Raw genomic sequence first — 19,051 nt, 5'->3', positions numbered from 1 at the left:
AAAAAGGAGGGCTGAAGAGGATGTCACAAAATGTTAAAGATATCTCTTGCTCTTGGGTAGGAAGAACCAATAGAGTGAAAATGGTCATACTTCCAAAACTGTTATACGGATTTAATGTAATCCTGATCAAAATATCAATAGTATATCTGCAAGAATTAGAGAAAACATTCCTAAAATTCATTTGAAACCAAAAGTGATCTAGAATAGCAACAGCAATTCTGGCTAACAAAGAGAAGGCAGGGGGCATCATAATCTTTGACTTAAAGTTATACTACAAAGCTACTGCGATAAAAATAACATGATACTGGCAAACAAAACCAAACCAACAGACCAAAGGATCAATGAAACAGATTTGAAAATAGAGGAACAACTCCAAACATACTCAGGCACCTTATCTCTGACAAAGGAGCCAAAAACTTTCACTGGAAGAAATATAGCTTCTTTAATAAATAGTGCTGGAAAAACAGGCCGAAGACTGAAACTAGACCCATACATTCCACCACACACTAAACTAAAATTGAAATGGGTCCAAGATATAAATATTAAAGCAGAAACACTAAATATGCTGAAACACTAGGTAGAACTCTTAGAGACATAGGTGTAGGCAAAGACTTTATGAACAAAATCTTAATTGCCAGAAACTATCACAAAGAATCAACAACTGGAATCAGCTTTTGCACAGCAAAAAACCCCACAAACAGAATGATGACAACCCACAGTGTGGGAAAAAATTTTTGCCAGCTGTACCTCAGTCAAAGCACTAATATCTAGAATATAAGAACTCAAAAGAATCAGATCCCCCAAATTTGAACACCCTATCCAAAAATGGGCATCTGAAACGGATAAACATTTTTCAGAGGAAGAATTACAAATGGCAAATAAATATATGAAAATATGTTGAAATCACTGGTCATTCAAGAGATCCAAATTAGGGGCTGGGGATTTAGCTCAGCAGCACAGCACCTGCCTGCCTGGCAAGCGTGAGGGTGTGAGTTTGATTCCCGTTTCTGGAAAAAAACAAAAGACAAAAAAAAGAGAGAGAGATCCAAATTAAAACAGCACTAAGATTCCATCTCACTCTAGAAAGAACAGCTATCATCATGAAATCAGTAACAAATGCTGGTGGGGCTGTAAGGAAAAAGGAATCCCTTCCCACTGTTGGTGGGTGTGCAGACTGATGCAACCACTGTGGAAATCAGTGTGGAGATTCCTCAAAAAATGAAAACGAGAGGTTCCATTTGACCCAGCTATTCTCCTTCTTGGTATCTTTCCAGAAGAATTAGAAGTATCATACCACAGTGATATATGCACACCCATGTTTGTAATGGTACAGTTTGTAACGTTATGGCTTGGAAAGAACCCAAATGCCCATCAACCAATGAATGGATAAAGAAGATGTGTTTTTCTTTTTATACAATGGAGTACTACTTAGCCATGAATAAGGATAGACTGGAGACATTTCTAAATAAATAGATGCACCTTAAGACAATACTCTTACGTGAAATTAACTGGACACGCGTTCAAATATTGCATGGTTTTTCTGGTGTGAGAAACTGAAAGTGTAAGTAAAGACCAAAATGTATAATAGATATTGGGAAATGGGAAGAAAATGTTCAAATGAAAAGGGGAATAAGAGAGGGCAGAGGGGAAAAGGAAAGAAGGAACAAGCAACAAAAAAGACTAGGAGGAAAAAAATGGAAGCAAAGCTTGTGTATTATTTACAAAAAGAGGGGAAGAGAGGTTGATGTGAGGGGAAGGGAGTGGGAAAAAGCACCAGCAAGATATATCATGTACAGGTACAAATTCCCTATGATGAGTGTTACCATTACATGTATCTAAAATATACCAATAAATAAAAATTTAAAAATAAACCAACATTAAAGTTGCATTCCGCCCTGGAAAGAATGGCTACCATCAAGAAATCAATCAATAACAAATGTTGGTGAGGCTGTGGAAAGAAAGGAACCCTTTCGTTTATTTTTGGTAGGCGTGTAAACTGATACAACCACTATGGAAATCAGTATGGAGATTCCTCAAAAAACTCAAAACTAGAATTTCATTTGACCCAGCTATTCACCCTTTGGATATCTTCCCCAAAGAGGTAAAAACATCATACCACAGTGATGTTGTATACCTATGTTTATGGCAGCATAATTCATAATAGCTAAATCTTGCAATCAGCCTCTATGCCCACCAACAGACGAATGGATGAAGAAAATGTGGTACCTAAATACAGTGGAGTATTCTCTTAACAAAGATAAACTTGAGGGATTGTAGGAAAATGGATGTACCTTGAGATCACAATGTTAAGTGAAGTAAATCAGACACACAAGCTTGTATATTGTATGGTTTCACTCTAACATGGTGTAAGTACTCCCTTTGCAGGATTTACATTTGTTTGGATATGTTAAAATCTTTATTCTTGTTATGAGTATAGTCTATTTTGAAAGAAAAAAAAGTAAACTCCCAGAATAGGAAAATCTATAAAGACAGAGTGGCTCAGTGGTTACTTAAATCTGTGGGGGAGGGATTGGTAGATGACACCTCGTAGGTAGAATGTTTTGATTTGGGATGGAAAAAAATGACCTAAGTTTGATTGTGTTTATGGCTGTACAACTCATCAGTGTGCTAAAGTCTACTGAATCTTACATTTTAAATTTGTAAATTGAATGGTATGTAGATTTTTGGTTTAATAAAGTTATTCTATTAAAAATTTCTTTAAAAAAACAGACCACTGAGCCAGGCATAGTGTGGCACTTGAGTATAATCCTTGCACGTAGGAGGCTAAGGCAGGAGGACTGTGAGTTTGAAGCCACCCTGGACTACACAGAGAGTTGAAGGACAACCTAGACTGCACAGAAAGGCTCTGCCTCAAAAAAAAAAAAAAAAAGAATCTGGGCAATTAGGACAATTTTGAGGGAGCCCAGTAGAGAACCCTTTATAATAATATCTGATTTCAAATTGTGGCTCAGTTCAACCATGCTCACTCAGTGAAGCATGGCGGAACATGCTTGTGACTCTAAAAGATCCACTTTGGCATAAGGAGTATTTTGAGCTGCAAGCAACTAAGATACATGAAAAGATCTCTGCCTTCCCATTATTTGCCTCAAAGTCTGCATAACATGTATAGACTTATAAGGATGTCCTTTCCCTCAGCGTCATGAAAGACAAAGGCTGACTACCAGCTATAACTTTAGGCCTTTATCATCTTGGAGATGGTCTCGCAGTAATCTACATAACAGACTTTGGTAACTAGTCTTTGTCTACTCTTATCTTCCCATATACTTGCCTTCCCACAATTTACTGACCTTAGAGAATCAAGGTCCTTTTCTTTTGTATTGTCATTTCTTTAGAAATGCATTACTGTTCTTTGTTGCAAGATGTCACAAGTTGGAACCTAAGACACTCATTTATGAGTACTCTCATGGGATACACTACTATTCATGTTAATAACTTTCTTATCTTCCCTTTGCTAATCTGTCTTTTGCTACATGAGCCCCAGCTGAAATTTAGAAAGGCACAGTAAAAATGATTTTTTTCTACACTACAACAGACAGTAAACAGGGACAATGAACAAAATAAGAGAGAAACTCTCATGGTGCAAAGTCCTTGGAGAGGCTCTGGAAGACAGGAATTAGTACAGGAAGAAAGTAAGACTACCTACTTTATGAGTGAAGTGACAAGCATGGATGTCAAACATATATTTGAGGTTGTAATGAAGGAGAAGGAAAGGAAGCCCGAAGGCACCTGTTTTCTCATGAATTAGGAGGCCAGGCAGTCAGAATAATTGCTGTGTCCAACACAGGGAAGCAAGGAAGTTAGCAGAGTTTTCCAAAAAGGTTCTCAGTGGAGAATGGGAAAAGTAAATAAGAGCAGGCAAGTAAATGAAGTATTGAGAATCCTGGAGGTTGAATTTTATTATTCTATAATGGAATCTATCAACCAGTTTTGTTCAGCAGGAGGAGCAAAGAAGAGACAGCTATTTTGACTTAAGATTGGAAGTTACAGAGTAGGTTAGGGAATTGAGGGTGGGAAAATTCATATTATTACTTTTTTGATAAAGAGCAAAAACAGCCAGGTGTGGTAGCATACGCCTATAACCCTAGGTGGTTGGGGCAAGAGGACTGTAACTTCAATACCACTCTGGGCAAATTAGTGACTCAGCAAGACTTTGTTTCCAAATAAAAAGTAAAGTATGGGCTGGGGATATAGCTCAATGTAAAGGCACTGGATTCAATTTCCAATACTGCCAAAAAAAAAAAAAAAAAAAAAAAAAGGTCACTATAAAAATAATGATCAACAATGTTCAAATGGGGAGGGGAACAGGAGCTGAGGGGGAAGGAAAGAAAGGATAAGTAGAAAAACCAAGAAAAGGAGGAAAACATGGATAGGGTTGAAGGGATGGTAGGAAAATGGGAAAAAACAAGTTATATCATGTACACAAATTCTCTGTGATGAATATGATCTTTATGTATATCTAAAATACACCAATTTCTAACTAATTTCTAACTAATAAATCACAGATAAATAAGTACTACTGCTTTTAACTATTTGCAAAAAAGTCACCAAGTTCAATTTCCCACAAACAAGGAAATGCTCCTATATAACCCTCATACAACCATCAAAATATTACATTTCTGTATCACTACCATCACAGCCCCAGTCCCACGCAAATTTTGCCAGTTGTCCCATACGGTCCTTCACTGCAGAAGGATCAGCAGAGATACAGGCCTGTCATGTCTTGCCAAATCTCCCTCCATCTGCGAGTCCTTCAGTCTTTAACCAACCAACTTTCACGACTGTGACCCTTGCTAAAGTTACAGGACAGTTATCAAGTGTTTCTAATTTAGCTCTGTCTGAATGCTCCACTGATGAGATTCATGTAAACTCTCTCTGCTCTGGCTGGAATATCACAGAAGGTGAGGATATGTTCCCTGGATCTTCTGAGGTGGCACACAAACTTTGATTCATCCTACTACTGGTTATATTAAATGTGATCATTTCATCAACGTTTGCTAGGTTTCTTCATTGTAAACTTATTTTTTTTTCTTCTGTAATTAATAAGATTAGGAGGTACTTTGTAATGATGTGCCATTCCACTCCTAATAAACCATTTATTTGTTGCTTATACCAGGAACTCATGGATTTTTATTTTATTCAAGGGATTATAGCCCATTACATCATTATTTATACGCTTAAATGATCCACAGTATGGCCGGAGAGGGCGCTCTTTCAAACTGGCATCTACATTCTTTTGACAGATTCCCATCATTTTTTGAATAAGTTCTTTCTAACAACAAAATGTCACAGACTCATCTTGTACTATCCCTGCTCGAATTATAAAACTGGCCATTTCTATAAGCATGAGATTCCTTTTAGTAAAGAATGGTGTTTAAAAGAAAAGAACTGGGGACTGGGTATATTCACTGTTACTGGTATATTGTTGCTCCCTACCTATCCTGACTAGATGAAGCTATGGAATATACGTAAATATAACTCGCTCATTCTCACACACATAGCACTTCTATTTTTTTTTTTTTTTTTTTGCAGTTCCTCCTCCCCCAGAGAACTACTGCATGGATACTTACCTTGATCAATCAGTCCTACCTAACTTTCGGACTAAGTGGTTCCACAAGGGATGGGCAAGAGAAAGAAGACTGAAGATCCTATAAAATTATTAAATCTAGTACACTGTAACAGTACTTTACGAAGAAAATTATGTTTTTCTAAGCAGCCTAATGAAGTACCGGAAATTAACTGATAAACTGGCAACAATTTTTAAATTTAAAAACAAAAATCCAAACTAGTAGAGATACTATTAAGACCACTACTTTAATAGTCTAAAAAAATTAACAGTATCTTTCTATCCTTTCCTACTTTCTTTAGTGCTTAGGACTGTTTTTCTGAGGTTCCTGAAATATAGAACTTAGTAAAACTTTTTCTGAGCAAATAATGAATAGCAGATACTAAAACAGTGAATAATTCGTTAAATGAGATAAATATTAAAAACATTGGCTTACCTGTTTCCATGCAAGTCAAAAACATAGATATTTCCTTGATGGTCCCCAGCAAGTAAACAATCTCCGGAGCCATCAAAAGCCACATTCAAAAATCGCAGAACTTTTGGATGGTAATCAGAAGTGCTATGAATAATGTTCACTATAATTCTATTAAAACAAAAACCAAAACACCTAAACATTAAATTCTATGTCAAGTGTTACTTGGTATATGACAAACGCAGCTTTAAAAATACACTTTACTAACTTTAAAGCCTTTTTTGCCTACCCATTCTTCCTCTCTCCCTGTTGCCGTTCATTCTCCTCCTCCTCAAATCAATCTTAAGGATCTCTGAAAATAGTTTAAAAACTTTTTCATTATCAAAGTAGCTACTCTTTATCAAATACTTGAAAACTTAGGATATGTCAAACGCTGAGCAAGCTAGTAGCTAAGAATAACTGACATGGTCCTTGCCCTTATGGAACTTACAATTAGTAGTACAATACTTTAAACAAAACCATCTGCTTGTAACTCCAGCACTCAAGAGGCTAAAGCAGAAGGATCACTGCAAGTGTGAGACCAGCCCGGACTACAGAGTGATAGACAAATGCAATAAAATTTTGTTTCTGTGATGTAAAATGCTTCCAAGTGAGTTAAGCACACATGAATTCTATTTTCATTGCTAACAGACCTACTATAATACCCTGCAGGTGTGCTCTGTAAAAACAAGGACCATTGCTTGCTCATTACTGTATTTCTACACCTGGCCCACAGTACAGCCCAAGCACTCAAAATATGCCTGCTTTAGGAACAAATGTTTTACGTCATTCACACTCATGTTAACTGCCCATGTGTTCAAAAACTAAGAAAGGAAGTTTATTTTTCAATATTATCCTATAGGAACATACAGAATGCTTAAAAAGCCACATGAAAGTGAAAACAGTCTAGGTTTTAAACAGCTGATAAATACACATGCACACATACACACAATTAAAGGAAAAACTGAAAGAAAAGAAAAATCTACATAGAGAAGATTATCATGTCAAATAGCAGGCATTTGCAGGTAACAGGTATGTGGGTGATTCTCCCCCTTCTTCCCACTTTCCTATATTTCATATACATTTGTTAACAATCACATACTACTTTCATGGACAAACTTTATTAAAAACATACAGCTCTCTGGTCGTGGTGGCACACAACTGCAATCCTAGCACTCTGGGGACCTGAAGCAGGAGGATCACAAGTTTGAGCTCAGCCTGAGCGATTTAGGGAGAACTGTCCTGAAATAAAAAAATTTTTAAAAGCCTGGGGATGTAGCTCAGAGTAAAGGCCCTGAGTTTAATTCCCAGTACTGATTTTAAAAAAACAAAGAGTATGCAGGTATATTTGTTTAAAGTTACTATATTTTTGAGACGAGGATACTATGACACATATCTACTGAAAGTGAAAGGGAACTGTATAAAACGTGGCTCAAAACATCTCCTTAAAATAATACATGTGTGTATGTTCTGGTCTTGAAGGAAAAAGAATGTTGTCCTATCTTAATAAGTTTTTAATCATGAAATTTTTTTAAATTAATTTTTTGGAGAATTTCTCACTTTTAATACTTAGAAACATCTGTCTCATTAAAGCATGCTAAATTAAAATAAATGATTTAAACATTTTCTTCATGTTTACCTAACCATACAGCTATTTAGGATCATTAAAGCAAATAGCAAAGTTCTTATACTGCTTGTTACGGCTTGTATGCCCCGCAAGCCTCCTGTGGTCATAGGTGGAGCTTTCCAGAGGTGGCTGAATCTAGTGTGTGATGCTGCTTCAGGGGTGTGTGATTACTAAATCAGTCCACTGGTTTGGCATCGTTCTGAGAGTGGATAATGGGAAGCCTCATACTGGGTGTGACTGCTATCACCCTAACGGCATGTACCCTGGACAGAATATGAGACAGAAAGAGGGCTGGTGTGGTTGCTGTCACTTGATGCTGCTGCCGTTGCTTGCTGCTTTATTGCCTTCTATCTGCCATGAACTGTTTCTCCTCTGTGATGCCCAAGTCATGCCACCTGCCTTGGAGTCAGCCAACTATGAACTGAAACCTCTACATGCTGTGAGACAAATAATCCTTTCCTCATTTAACTTTGGGTGTTAGGCACTTTGTCTCAACAAGGAAAAAAGTAACTAAGACACTGCTTCTTGTTGGCACTCTGAATTGAACACAGGGACCTCATCCATGCAAGGCTACACTCCAAGCTACTTTATTTTTTATTCTGAGGCCAGGGTGGCCTCAAACTCTCAGTCTTCCCATCTTAGCCTCCTGAATTACTGGAATTACTGCACTTAATACTGCTTATTTCTATGTGGGCCTCGGGGATCTAAAAACACAAAAATTAATGTTCGGAAATGACATCAAAACTTTCCTTGGCAACTTGGACAAAACAAATAACTTTTCCCTTCAGTCTTTTCTGTAACATCACACGTTCTGAGGACAAAATTAGATGAGCATTGTTCAAAATATGGAAAATACTTTAAAACACTAGGAAGTAAACGAGTATAATCCTGCCATATAGATGTAACAACAATGGCTACATTTTGTTCCTCGTTTTTTCACATAAATCACACACAAGCATTTTTGGAGCAACTTCATTTCAACTGCTCAAAAGTAGCCTGACAAAATTTCCTCAGTACTTAAACTCACTGCGTAATAAGAACATCACGTTTTTCCTGAGCACCTAATGTAAGGAAAACGTGTCTACTAAGCCTAGTTGTCCCTAGTTACAGTAATTAACTGGGCATGGTCACAGAGCTAATAAATCAACACTTATTTTCAACTTTTTTGCGTCTCTCTGCACCACACACATACGCGTCCTGACACCTAGCAGTCATTCAACAAATGGGAGACGAACGCGTGTAACCGTACGTGCACTGACTTAAAGGTGCATGAAATTTTGCAAGGCCGGAGAACACTGCTCCTTCCCGCATCCCCTCCTAGCGCTCGCTGCCGGTTGCGACGGTTACGTTACTCCGGAGCGAGTGCACTAAGCGCCAGGAGTGCCGCCGCGGCGCTCCGACAGAAAAGCGGCTCGGCCCTGGCACTCCCGAGGCGCGCCCTACGACCCCGAGCCGGGGGACCCTTCGGGGCGCGAAGCCCGCCCGAGCCACCCGCTCCCGACGTCCCGCCCGCGGGGCGAGAGCCCGCACGAGCCAGGCCCGGCCCTCGCATCTCGCGCCGGCCCCTCGGGCGCCGAGCCCTCCGCAGCCTCCCGCGTCTCCCAGCCCGCGCCCTCTGCGACGGCCTTTACCCGTCCCGAGTGGCCGGCGAGGGCTTCCGGTGCCATATCTTGCCGCTCTCCTTGTTGCCCAGGTCAGTGCTCTGCATGTCGAAGCCCCTCACTGCGGGGCGGGCAGTAACCGTCCGACCCCTTCCCGGCAGGCCCCGCGCTTCAGGCCCGGGAAATTCGAGCGCCGGCCTCGGCGGCACCCGTACCTGCGGACCGCACCAACCCCGCGCGCCACGCCCCTTTCTGTTTACAACCAATCAGAAGGTGGATCTTGCCCAAACTCCGCCCAGGAGGCCCCTTCGCTCAGGACTCGACACCTGCTGGGAATCATAGTTTTCTGCAGATGGACGCTGGGAATTCTGTACTCTAGAGGCCTCGCAATGTTTTAGGATCTCAATAGGGGCAGCAAAAGTCATTCAATCCTGTGGTCCCTGCATTCCATTCTAAACTTGGTTTAAGGACTAAGGAATTGTACAGAAACAATTAATAGAGAAGCAAGGAGACAAGCGCATCAAGAATTGAAAGGTGGGGCTGGGGATTTAGCTCAGCGGCAAAAGCGCTTGCCTGGCAAGCGCAAGGTCGTGAGTTCGGTTCCCGGTACCGGAGAAAAACCCAAAAAAAAAAAAAAAAAAAAAGAATTGAAAGGTTCTTTTCCTAGAACTTTCAGGCTCTGGGAAATAGCCTTATAAATGAATAGTTCGCTCCTCTTGACCTTTTCACCATCCTCATGGTTAGTTTATCAGTTATGTAATCTGACAAGACGCTCCTGTTTTATGGTGTCCGCTCCACCACAGTCCATAAAATCAGTAACGTCAACAACCAGCGCTGAATGAACACAGTTATGACCGTAAAAGCACGCTTATTTCCTCGCGTGTCTCTGTAATCTGTTTCTATCCCAACCTGGCAACTGCTGATGCTTCCCATTCCTTAAATGAGTCACTATTTTCTAGAAATTTATATAAATGAGTTTGATAGACCTCTCTTTCTGTCTGTCTGTCTATCTCTGTCTCTCTCTTACACACACACACCCCTGGTTTCTTTCATCTATCATGAATTTGGGATGATTGTTTTGAGGTTTGGTTGTGTTGCTGGGATACCACTAGCTTATTCTTTTTATGACTGAATTGTATTTCATAGTATTGATGGACCATAATTTGTTTATTGATTCATCTGTTGATAACCATTGATGTTGTCTCCAGTTTTTGGGTTTTCCATATAAAGCTACTATGAAAATTCCCATATAAATGAATGTATGCTATCATTTCTGTTTGGTGAAGTCTTAGAGTGGAATAGTTGGGTCATATATGGTAGATATAGGTATAACTTTTTAAGAAACTATAAAATGTTTTAAAATAACTGTGTAATTTTACATTGCCACCAATCATGTAAGTATAGAATAAAGCCACAAAGATTTCCTCCCTTGTTTTCTTCTCTGTGTGTATTTCAGATACATTAGGGTTGGAAAGTTGTATGTTGCTAAGGGATTTTCCTTTGTTGATTTGTGAAGCTCTATCTTCTTGCCCTTTCACCCACAACAAAAAGGATGCATTCCTTTTACTGTGATAATATATGATCTAGAGAGAGAAGAAATATTTCCAATTTGTTGGAGCCAAATTGACATTACATTGCCCAACATCAGAGCACTTTTTCTATTTGGGAAAACTTACAAGGTATTTGGAAGGTAATTCTGTAGCTCTTCCAAAATCTAGGCCAGTCAGTAGGTTAGCAAGCAAATTAAAGTAGCACACTAACCAAAAGCACAATTTGAAAATGCAATGTATTTACTGCAATCTCTCCAAAAGCATCAAAGAGGAAGCAATAACCTTTCACAAATTTCTAAAATGCCCTGCCCATCTCATTCAGTCAGTCTAACCTCTCATGCAATAATAACTAACAACTCCAAAGTCTCAATGGCTCAAGAAAACTCCCTCTGGCTGGATGGTTAGCTCATTTTAGTCCTCTGGGACCCAGGATAATGGAGTAGCCACCCCTCCAAAGATTTTTGTTAGAGTGCTAGGGGAAAAGAGAGTTCTAGAGAATTTCAACTCAGCAATTAAATGCCCCACCCCAAATATGGCATTATTACTTTTGTTCTCACTACTAGAACTCGGGTCCTCTCCTAGGGCTAAAAGGTTCAGTTCTACTACACTGTTTAGGCATAGTTGCAGTAATACTGTGAAAAAACCACCACACCTTTGTGGCCTTCAATGATAAGCCTCTGTTGCTCACTTAGCTAGGATCAGCTAGGTGGCTTTGCTGATCTTGACTGGACTCACACGTGTAGAAGTCAGCTGGCTATCTGCTTTATAAGTTGGCCTCATCTAGGGTAATTGGGAAACTCAACTCAGTTCCAAGCATCTCCAATCCTCCCACAGGCTAGCCAAGGCATGTTCTCATAGCAGTGTCGCCAGCATGAATGAGCAGAAAATAGTCATGAAATACCTACAGGCTTGGAGCTGTCATGTCATCACTTTCACTTCCTTCTACTGGCCCAGCCAGTTACATGGCTAAGCCCAGAGCAGAATATTGTACCCCACTCATTGCAGGAGAACATTAAAGAAGTTCCACAGAGAAGAGTGGAAAATGAAGACTGTTTATGCAATCTATAATACCTACAAGTTGTTTGGAAGGGAGGGAAAACTAAAACATTTCGTGAACAGATTTAATAGCTCTGACACCATCATTCTTTCTCAGTATCTAAAATACACCTCCATAACCCTCTCCCTTTCCTCCTTTTCTTCCTCTTTTTTTTTTTTTTTTTTTTGAACCTAGGGATGTCACACTGAGCTAACCTCCTCTTTTCATATTTTATTTTGGGCCATGTTCTCACTAAGTTGCTAAATTGCCCAGGCTGGGCTTCAATTTGTGATCCCCCTCTTTAGCCTCCCAGAGTGCTGGGACTGTGTGCAAGAACTACCATGCCTAGCTTCCTCTTCTCTTCTAAAACCTTCCTTCGAGCCTATGGTGGGTTGACAACTGGTGGTCAACTTGTAACACCCAGCGAACTCAGCCAGCATGGTGCTGGGTGTGGGAGGCCCACCCGAGGTATGTTGCGACCAAAATAAAAAGAACGGGAGAAAAGAGGTGAAGCTGTTGGAAGCTGTAAGGAGCTGTTGGTTTTCCTGGAGGAGCTTGTCATGCTTCCATTCCTGATAAACTCTGGCTGCTCTCATCATTGAGCTTGGGACCTTATTGTCACTGAGAATGGCTACGGTTCAATTTGGGGGAGCTCTGGTCCTTACTTTGAAGATTGCTTCCTGACTCTGGAGGGGAAGATGGCCCACTGCTCAGTCTCCTGGAGAAGCTTGTCATGTTGGCTTTCCTGATGGGAACTTGGCTGTTATCACTGGAGGAGCTCAGGACCTCACTCACTATTGCCGAGGACCTCATTGTACTTTTTGGGGAAGCTCTGATTCTTACTTTGAGCACTGCTTCCTGGCTCCAGTGCAGATCCCTCAGCCTGCTAGCACAGATCCTTCATCCTGCTGGCACAGACTTTTTAGCTTCCACCAATGACCTTTGGGCCTTCCCACAGCAGATCCAGGAAATAAGCCTGCATGAGGTGTTGTCGTGGGCTCTTGGCCTCCAGTTGGACTCGTGGGGGACATTGTTATGACCTCGAGGTTTTCAGCTGGATTCATGCAGGACATTGCCATGGGATCCAGGCCCTTAGATGGATTCTTTGGCCTTAGTATGTGGACAGATTTCCTGTACTCTTTTGTATATGATTCTTTGGGTGACTATGATGAAATAATCTTATAAAATGTATGTCCTATATTGTATTGTTTCCCCTCATAAACCCCAAGCCACAACAGAGCCCATAAAGCACTAGGATTATTATTTATCTAGTGCAACTTTTTATTTCTGCTTCTTCAAGTTTTTTTTTCCTCCATTAACAGTAATTGCACAATCAAATTGAACCTAGAGACAAGAATCTTCAAATGTTGGAAAGACAGAAAATGTTGGAAAGATTATATACTTATGGAACCTAATCTCTTTTCTGTCCCTGTCACAAACTTGCTAATTGTATGATTCATTGACTAATGTTGCATGCCCCAACAGGAGTGTTAACTCTGAGGAAAGAGCTCCCCAGAACCGAGCATAGAGCCTGCCACTTACAAACAGGACAAAATATATTCCTTGAATGCAGGAATTTATGTGTTTTTTACCTCCTAGCATGTAGCACAGTGCCAGGCACATGGTAAACACTCCAAACATGTTTATTGAATGCTTGGACTATTATTTAAACCAAAGCTACTTCAGATTGTGGTTTTAAAATGAAAAGAATACAAAACAGAGGTGGGAAAGGAGAAAGAAACAAAGAGACTGCGGTCTGATCCTAGCTCAGCCACCAAATAGCTACATGATTTTTAAATAAAAATGCTGTGAGTCTGGTTTTTCTCATCCACAAACAGTAGGAATAGGAAAGTGCTTGCTTGAACCCCTGCCATACAAAATACAGCATGAAAAATCATCTGTTCTTCCATTTTTCCTATGTGCAATTGCAAACAAAATACCATTGCATATTTTTAGGTATGCAGTCAAGGAATCACAACCAGATATAATTCATGTTTACACACAAGCTTTCCTCCTGACACACACAAAAATATAGATGCATTTCATTAAAATCATCCATGAAATGATGAATGTTAAGTTTGGAACTTCTGAATGGTATTTCTATTTTGTAGGAGATGAACTCTCTTCTTTTTTCCACATTTCTTCTGGGGTTTCTCCCAAAACACAAAAGACATGTTGCTTCATTTTGACTTTTTTAAATAAAAGAAACCCCTGATACCTATTTTTCACACTTCTACTTCGTGTTCCACAAATATACCAACTTTGGTGCCACAACTTGAAAACAGTTGCTCAGTCCATTGGCTTTCCAAACACTGGTTTCATAACCACTCTTGAAAGGCTTATAAACATTTGTAAATGACTATTACATTATACCTGCAAAATCCTTCCTGTTGTAAGTGGAAAAGAACCTGGATGAGCCCTTCTCCTGTTCACAGTAGGCATATTTTGGTCTTGTCCTTCATTCCTTGATCCTATCATCAGCTGGTCATTCACTCAATATTTTGAATGCTATTTGTCAGACCCTGTGTTCTAGGACCTGTGGCTGCAGGGCTCCATGTCCTTGGAAAGCTCACAGCCTAAGATGAAGGGGGAGGTATTGAGAGAAACAGATGTTTGAGTACAGTACCATGTGATCTATACTATAATTAAGTTATGGTGAATTTCAGAGAAGAGAGCAATTAATTCTCTAGGAAGCAGACAGAGATGCAAACAAGGGTGGGGGTAACATTTGAGTTGGGCCTGGAAGGATTGGGGTGGAAAAGGCTGTCTGCACAGAAGAAAGATTAGCTTTGATGCTTTATTGTCCCTGCAATATAAAGTTGTTATTAAGGCTCAGAAATTAATACCACAAAGCATGGCATTTTGGCATGTTGAGCTGAAATATGCTCTCAGAATTCAGGTTTCTTTAACCTTCCTTTGTTTCTCCCCTAAGCACAGGAGAGGTTGTCTCTGAAGTTCCCATATCAGAGAAAATTTCTTCCAGAAGAAATACAATTATTTTAAAGTCCCTCCTGGAAGTCTCATTAATGCTATAACCTGGAAGATTTAATCAGTTAAGAAGAGAAGAAAGAGACTCAGGCTGAGACTGTAGCTCACTGGTGAAGAGTTACCTAGGATGCCCCAGGCCCTGAGTTTGATCCTCTGTGCCACCAAGTGGATACGGATATCCAAACAGGCTTTGCATCATTTCTTTTGAGGCCAGTTCCCAGAGAGTACCTGGGAGACTGTATCTGCAATATAAGGTACTGTCTACTGTGATGTTTTTCTCCTCTCCTTTCCAGAACTTGCTGTTGCTCCCCCAATTACTTTTTTCCCTAGGGAGGGGATGTTTAAGCTTCAGCCACTTGGCCTTTCCTTCTGAGTTTTCACATTCTATATGGCTCATATGTATGCATATATTTGCATATTAATAAATTTGTCATGCTTTTCTCTTGCTAGCCTGCCTTCGGTTATAAGGGTAATGGTCATGAATCTTTATAAAACTAACACAGTGATTTTATCCCCATTTTACTTGAAGACACTGAGTCTTGGAGTGGCTCTAACTTGCCCAAGATCGTATAGTTACTAAGCTAACATTCAAATGTAGACCTAGCTGTCTCCCATATCTCAACCTGCCTTTTCTAAGCCTTGTCTTCTCTGGGTCAGATGGTCTATAATTCTTCCAAAGATCTGTTGCCTAGAAGAGAAAAGAATTTATCATTACCCTCAGTAAAAAAGAAAAAAAAAATCTCTTGGAACTTTTATAGCATGATTCTGTTTCAGCCTCTTGTGAAAGTGTTTATTCAAATATAATGATTAAAACATAATGAAAGAGAATCTCAGTGTTGGGAGCACTTTTAAAAATAACCACACAAAAGAAGTGGAGCTGGAGAAGGGGAAGACTGTACCTGTGGTTAGTTTTGCCTGCCCAGCACTATTTCCCTCAGGAGCTCTCCACCCCCTCCCCAGAACTGCTCTGTCTTCCAGTAGAGGTTTTCTGAGGTGGGAGTCTTAGCCTCTGATTGGTCCAGGAGTGGGGCAAGACTCAGCTGAGCCAATCAAACCCTCCCTCTGGATTTCAAGTGTGAAGCCCAAGAGAGCAAGTTTTAGTCCTTCCCTGGGAGCTGCCAGAAGAAACAGCTCTAACTTTTGGTGGTGAGTGTGAGTGAAGACAACCAACACTCAGGGGACATGATGGCAGGAGGACGTCCTGGCAACATCTATGTCTCTTGTTCTAGAAGATCACCTGGCCTCTTGTCTGTCCTGTACTTGGATTGCCTTTTATTTCTAAAGTAGATGGAATTGGAGAGATAGAAGGCTTTAGTAGGTGGTGATCCCTGAGCTTAGGCAAGAAACATGAATAGGAGTTAGGCAGAGGAGAAGGGAGGGGAGCAAACAGCATCTCTAAAAAGGCAGAGGACTGCACAGCAACGACGCCTTCCAGAAACAGGAGGCCACTGTGCAGTACAAGCACAGAGTGCACAAGTAGTCCTACCAAGTGCATGCAGACTGCTTAACACACAGAAACCTTTGACAACCCTAACGATAGTAGACTATTATTGCTGTATGGATGAATGGGAACGGAGTGAGAGCAAAAGGTAGCAAAAGCCCAAGTACAAAAGGATGCAGTCTGTATGGATTTTATCCTGAAAGGGTCTTGAGAAACTCCTTTTTCCTAGAATCACCCCTCTGGCTACACTGGGAGTCAAAAAAAGAATTTGAGGCTTGAGGCAGAATGAGAGGGAGAGGAGCTGCTGTTCCAATTGAGACAAAAAGTGATGAAGAGTTGGCCAAGTCACTCACGGTAGAAAGAATCCAGAGAAGGAACAGCTGGATGACAAGGGTTTATTGATATATTACATAGGAAAGCTGACATTGCATGTGAAACAGTTTTTTCCTAGCATGTGTCACACTGCTAACTGATGCAAACCCAGGTAACATTTCCCACCTCTTGGCTTAGTTAGTTGACCTTGTGAGAGGGAGGAAAGGCAGAAGCCATTGCAAGTGAACTGTAACATAGGGCACCTCCCTGCCCCTCTTTAATATGAATCAGAACAGGAAAAATCAAAGGAATGCATTTCAAACGGCTTAAATAAATATTCATGTCTAGGTGTTCTCATAAAACATACATGAAAGCAACCAAGGGTAGTGCTTCACGTATAGTCAAAAGGATTTGGCACCTACAGCTGAAATAGTACAGTATCAGGAGAGGAGGAGATGTGATGCTGATCTTGACAGGTGGCAAGTTGATGCCCGTGTACAAAGAGGACTGTGCTGAAGTAGATGAGGGCTTCTCCAGAAAGCAGGGCGATCAGAGAGCAAAGCTCAATATTCCAGGGCAGAATGGGACATATCTGTGACTTCCAGTCTTTACAGCCTTTCCTCCTGGCCATAAAAGAAGAGGGTGTAGAGATATCAACATCAGTCACACCTAAAACTGATCTGAGAAGCCAATTCTGTCTGGAGCTGCTTGGACCTTGCCTACAACTGCAGAATATTCCATCTCATGGTGAAAGCATAACTCTATAATTCCTCAGTTCTTGGCAATTGTGTTTTAAAAACTCTTTGCAATGTGTATGCCAGAGAAATTAATTTCTGATTGTGTTATTGGAGGCACTAGCCTAAGCCAGCTCAGGAAGATTTTACCCATCAAACTTATACTTTCCACATTGTCCTGTGCAGGCAATGGCCTGCCCCAAAGGCGTTCCTCGTTAGAGGGCTGTGGAGTCAGGGATGCTGGGAATGCGTCCCACACCACTGCATGATTAACCTTGATTTGCAGGCTTCTAATAACTTTTATGGACTTGGTGACAGATGACGGGATGCCAGTAAACCATGAGTAAGATATTTCTGATTGCTGTGAGGGAGGAAAACAACCCTGAGTGATCAAAGCATTTATCCCCAGTAAAATATTCCAGGACAGCACACATCCTTCCTCCAGCACACACTCTGAGCAGTGTGTGGAGAGGCCACTGAGCCACAAACAATGCGCAGGAAGAAACCAGCATCTAACAGGCCCCTCCCAGGAAACTTCATCACATCACAATTGGCCACTCTGCCTCCCCCTTCTTCTATGTGGCCTTCTTCAGCAGTAAAAAACACCTTTCCAAAGTATTGTTTTTATTGTATTGGTGTGTCTGAGGAATACTGCAAGTAATTCAGTGAGGAAAGAAACACAAGGACCCAGTGAGACCTTGTTTCAAGATTAAAAAAAAATTTAAAGTGGGTGGGAAAGTAATAGGTCAGTGTAAAGGCCCTGGGTTCGATCCACAGTACTGAAAAAAGAAAGGAAGAAAGGGAGGAAAGAAGGAAGAAAGGAAGACAGGAAGGAAGGAAGGAAGGAAGGAAGGAAGAAAAGGTATGCACAGTGATGCACAATGAGCTGTCTGGTTAACTTAGAGATCTCAGAAAAGCGCTGTCTTTGTTAGTGAACTCGAGGCCTGCAGCTCTGACCATCCGCCTAACCTGCAGAGAATCCTCATAAAGGATTTGGTATGAATGTGTGTGTGGGGCTGCAGTAGAACCCATATGGACTGCCCAGGTGTATGTTTTCTGCTTGTCACTTTATTATGGTTTGTTCTTTGGCCTTGCTTACTTTTTGTTTTTAAATCCTGTAAGGGCTCCAATTTGAATTTTGCAATAAATAGAAACCTCTAGCTCTTGGGTACTGTGAACACAGAGCCCCCTTTCCAGCTCTTCTGCTCTGTTCTTCCCATCAGGACAACTGCCTTCATCAGATCTTGCAACCTGAGCAATGGTTCGGCAATATATGCAAAGGGACAGCACACAAAATGCCTGCACTCTTCGATTTCACTGCTTACTATTGCTCTAATGAAGGGCAACATACTGAACTTCTCCGTGCTTTGATTGTTTCATCTGTAAATCAGGACAATAATGGTGCCAATCTCTGAGAGTTGTGAAGAGTTCAGGACAGTGACCAGCAGGTGGAAGGCTTTAATGCATGGTAGCTGTTGTTAAAGCTCTCCTAGGGAGAGCACCAGGGCCGTACTGTGAATGTTTAACAACTGCTCTTGGGGCCAAGAAAAGCCCTTGTCCTAGCTACTTTTCTTGTTGCTGAGGCAAAATACCTGACCCTCAAAGTTAAGAAAGAAACGTTAATTTCGCTCACAGTTTGTAGAGGTTTCAGTCCATAGTCGGCTGACTGCAAGGCAGGGTGGCACTGGAGAAGAGAACCACTCCATGATGGACAGAAGCCAAAATAT

General features: G+C 40.8%; 1 protein-coding gene across 4 annotated transcripts in view; it reads right to left on the bottom strand.

Annotated features, from left to right (window-relative positions):
- Tbc1d31 (TBC1 domain family, member 31) overlaps positions 1-9,465 on the bottom strand; it is an 81,038-nt gene extending 71,573 nt beyond the window's left edge. For 3 of the 4 annotated variants that reach the window (XM_005410914.2, XM_013507920.1, XM_013507921.1), the window contains exons 1-2: positions 9,294-9,465; positions 6,021-6,167 (exon numbers count right to left, since the gene is read on the bottom strand). In XM_005410914.2, coding sequence (XP_005410971.1) covers positions 6,021-6,167; positions 9,294-9,370 — 224 coding nt within the window. In that variant the 5' untranslated portion in view covers positions 9,371-9,465. Of the gene's footprint in view, positions 1-6,020; positions 6,168-6,285; positions 6,349-9,293 lie in introns of those variants that run through there. The other variant, XM_005410918.2, reaches the window with a different exon arrangement.
- Between the last annotated feature and the right edge of the window lie 9,586 nt (positions 9,466-19,051).

Source organism: Chinchilla lanigera, unplaced genomic scaffold (assembly GCF_000276665.1).
Source record: "Chinchilla lanigera isolate Chin_1 unplaced genomic scaffold, ChiLan1.0 scaffold00139, whole genome shotgun sequence".
Classification (NCBI taxonomy): Eukaryota; Metazoa; Chordata; class Mammalia; order Rodentia; family Chinchillidae; genus Chinchilla; species Chinchilla lanigera.
Note: the sequence above shows the minus strand (reverse complement) of the source record. Positions and strands in the feature narration are given on the sequence as shown.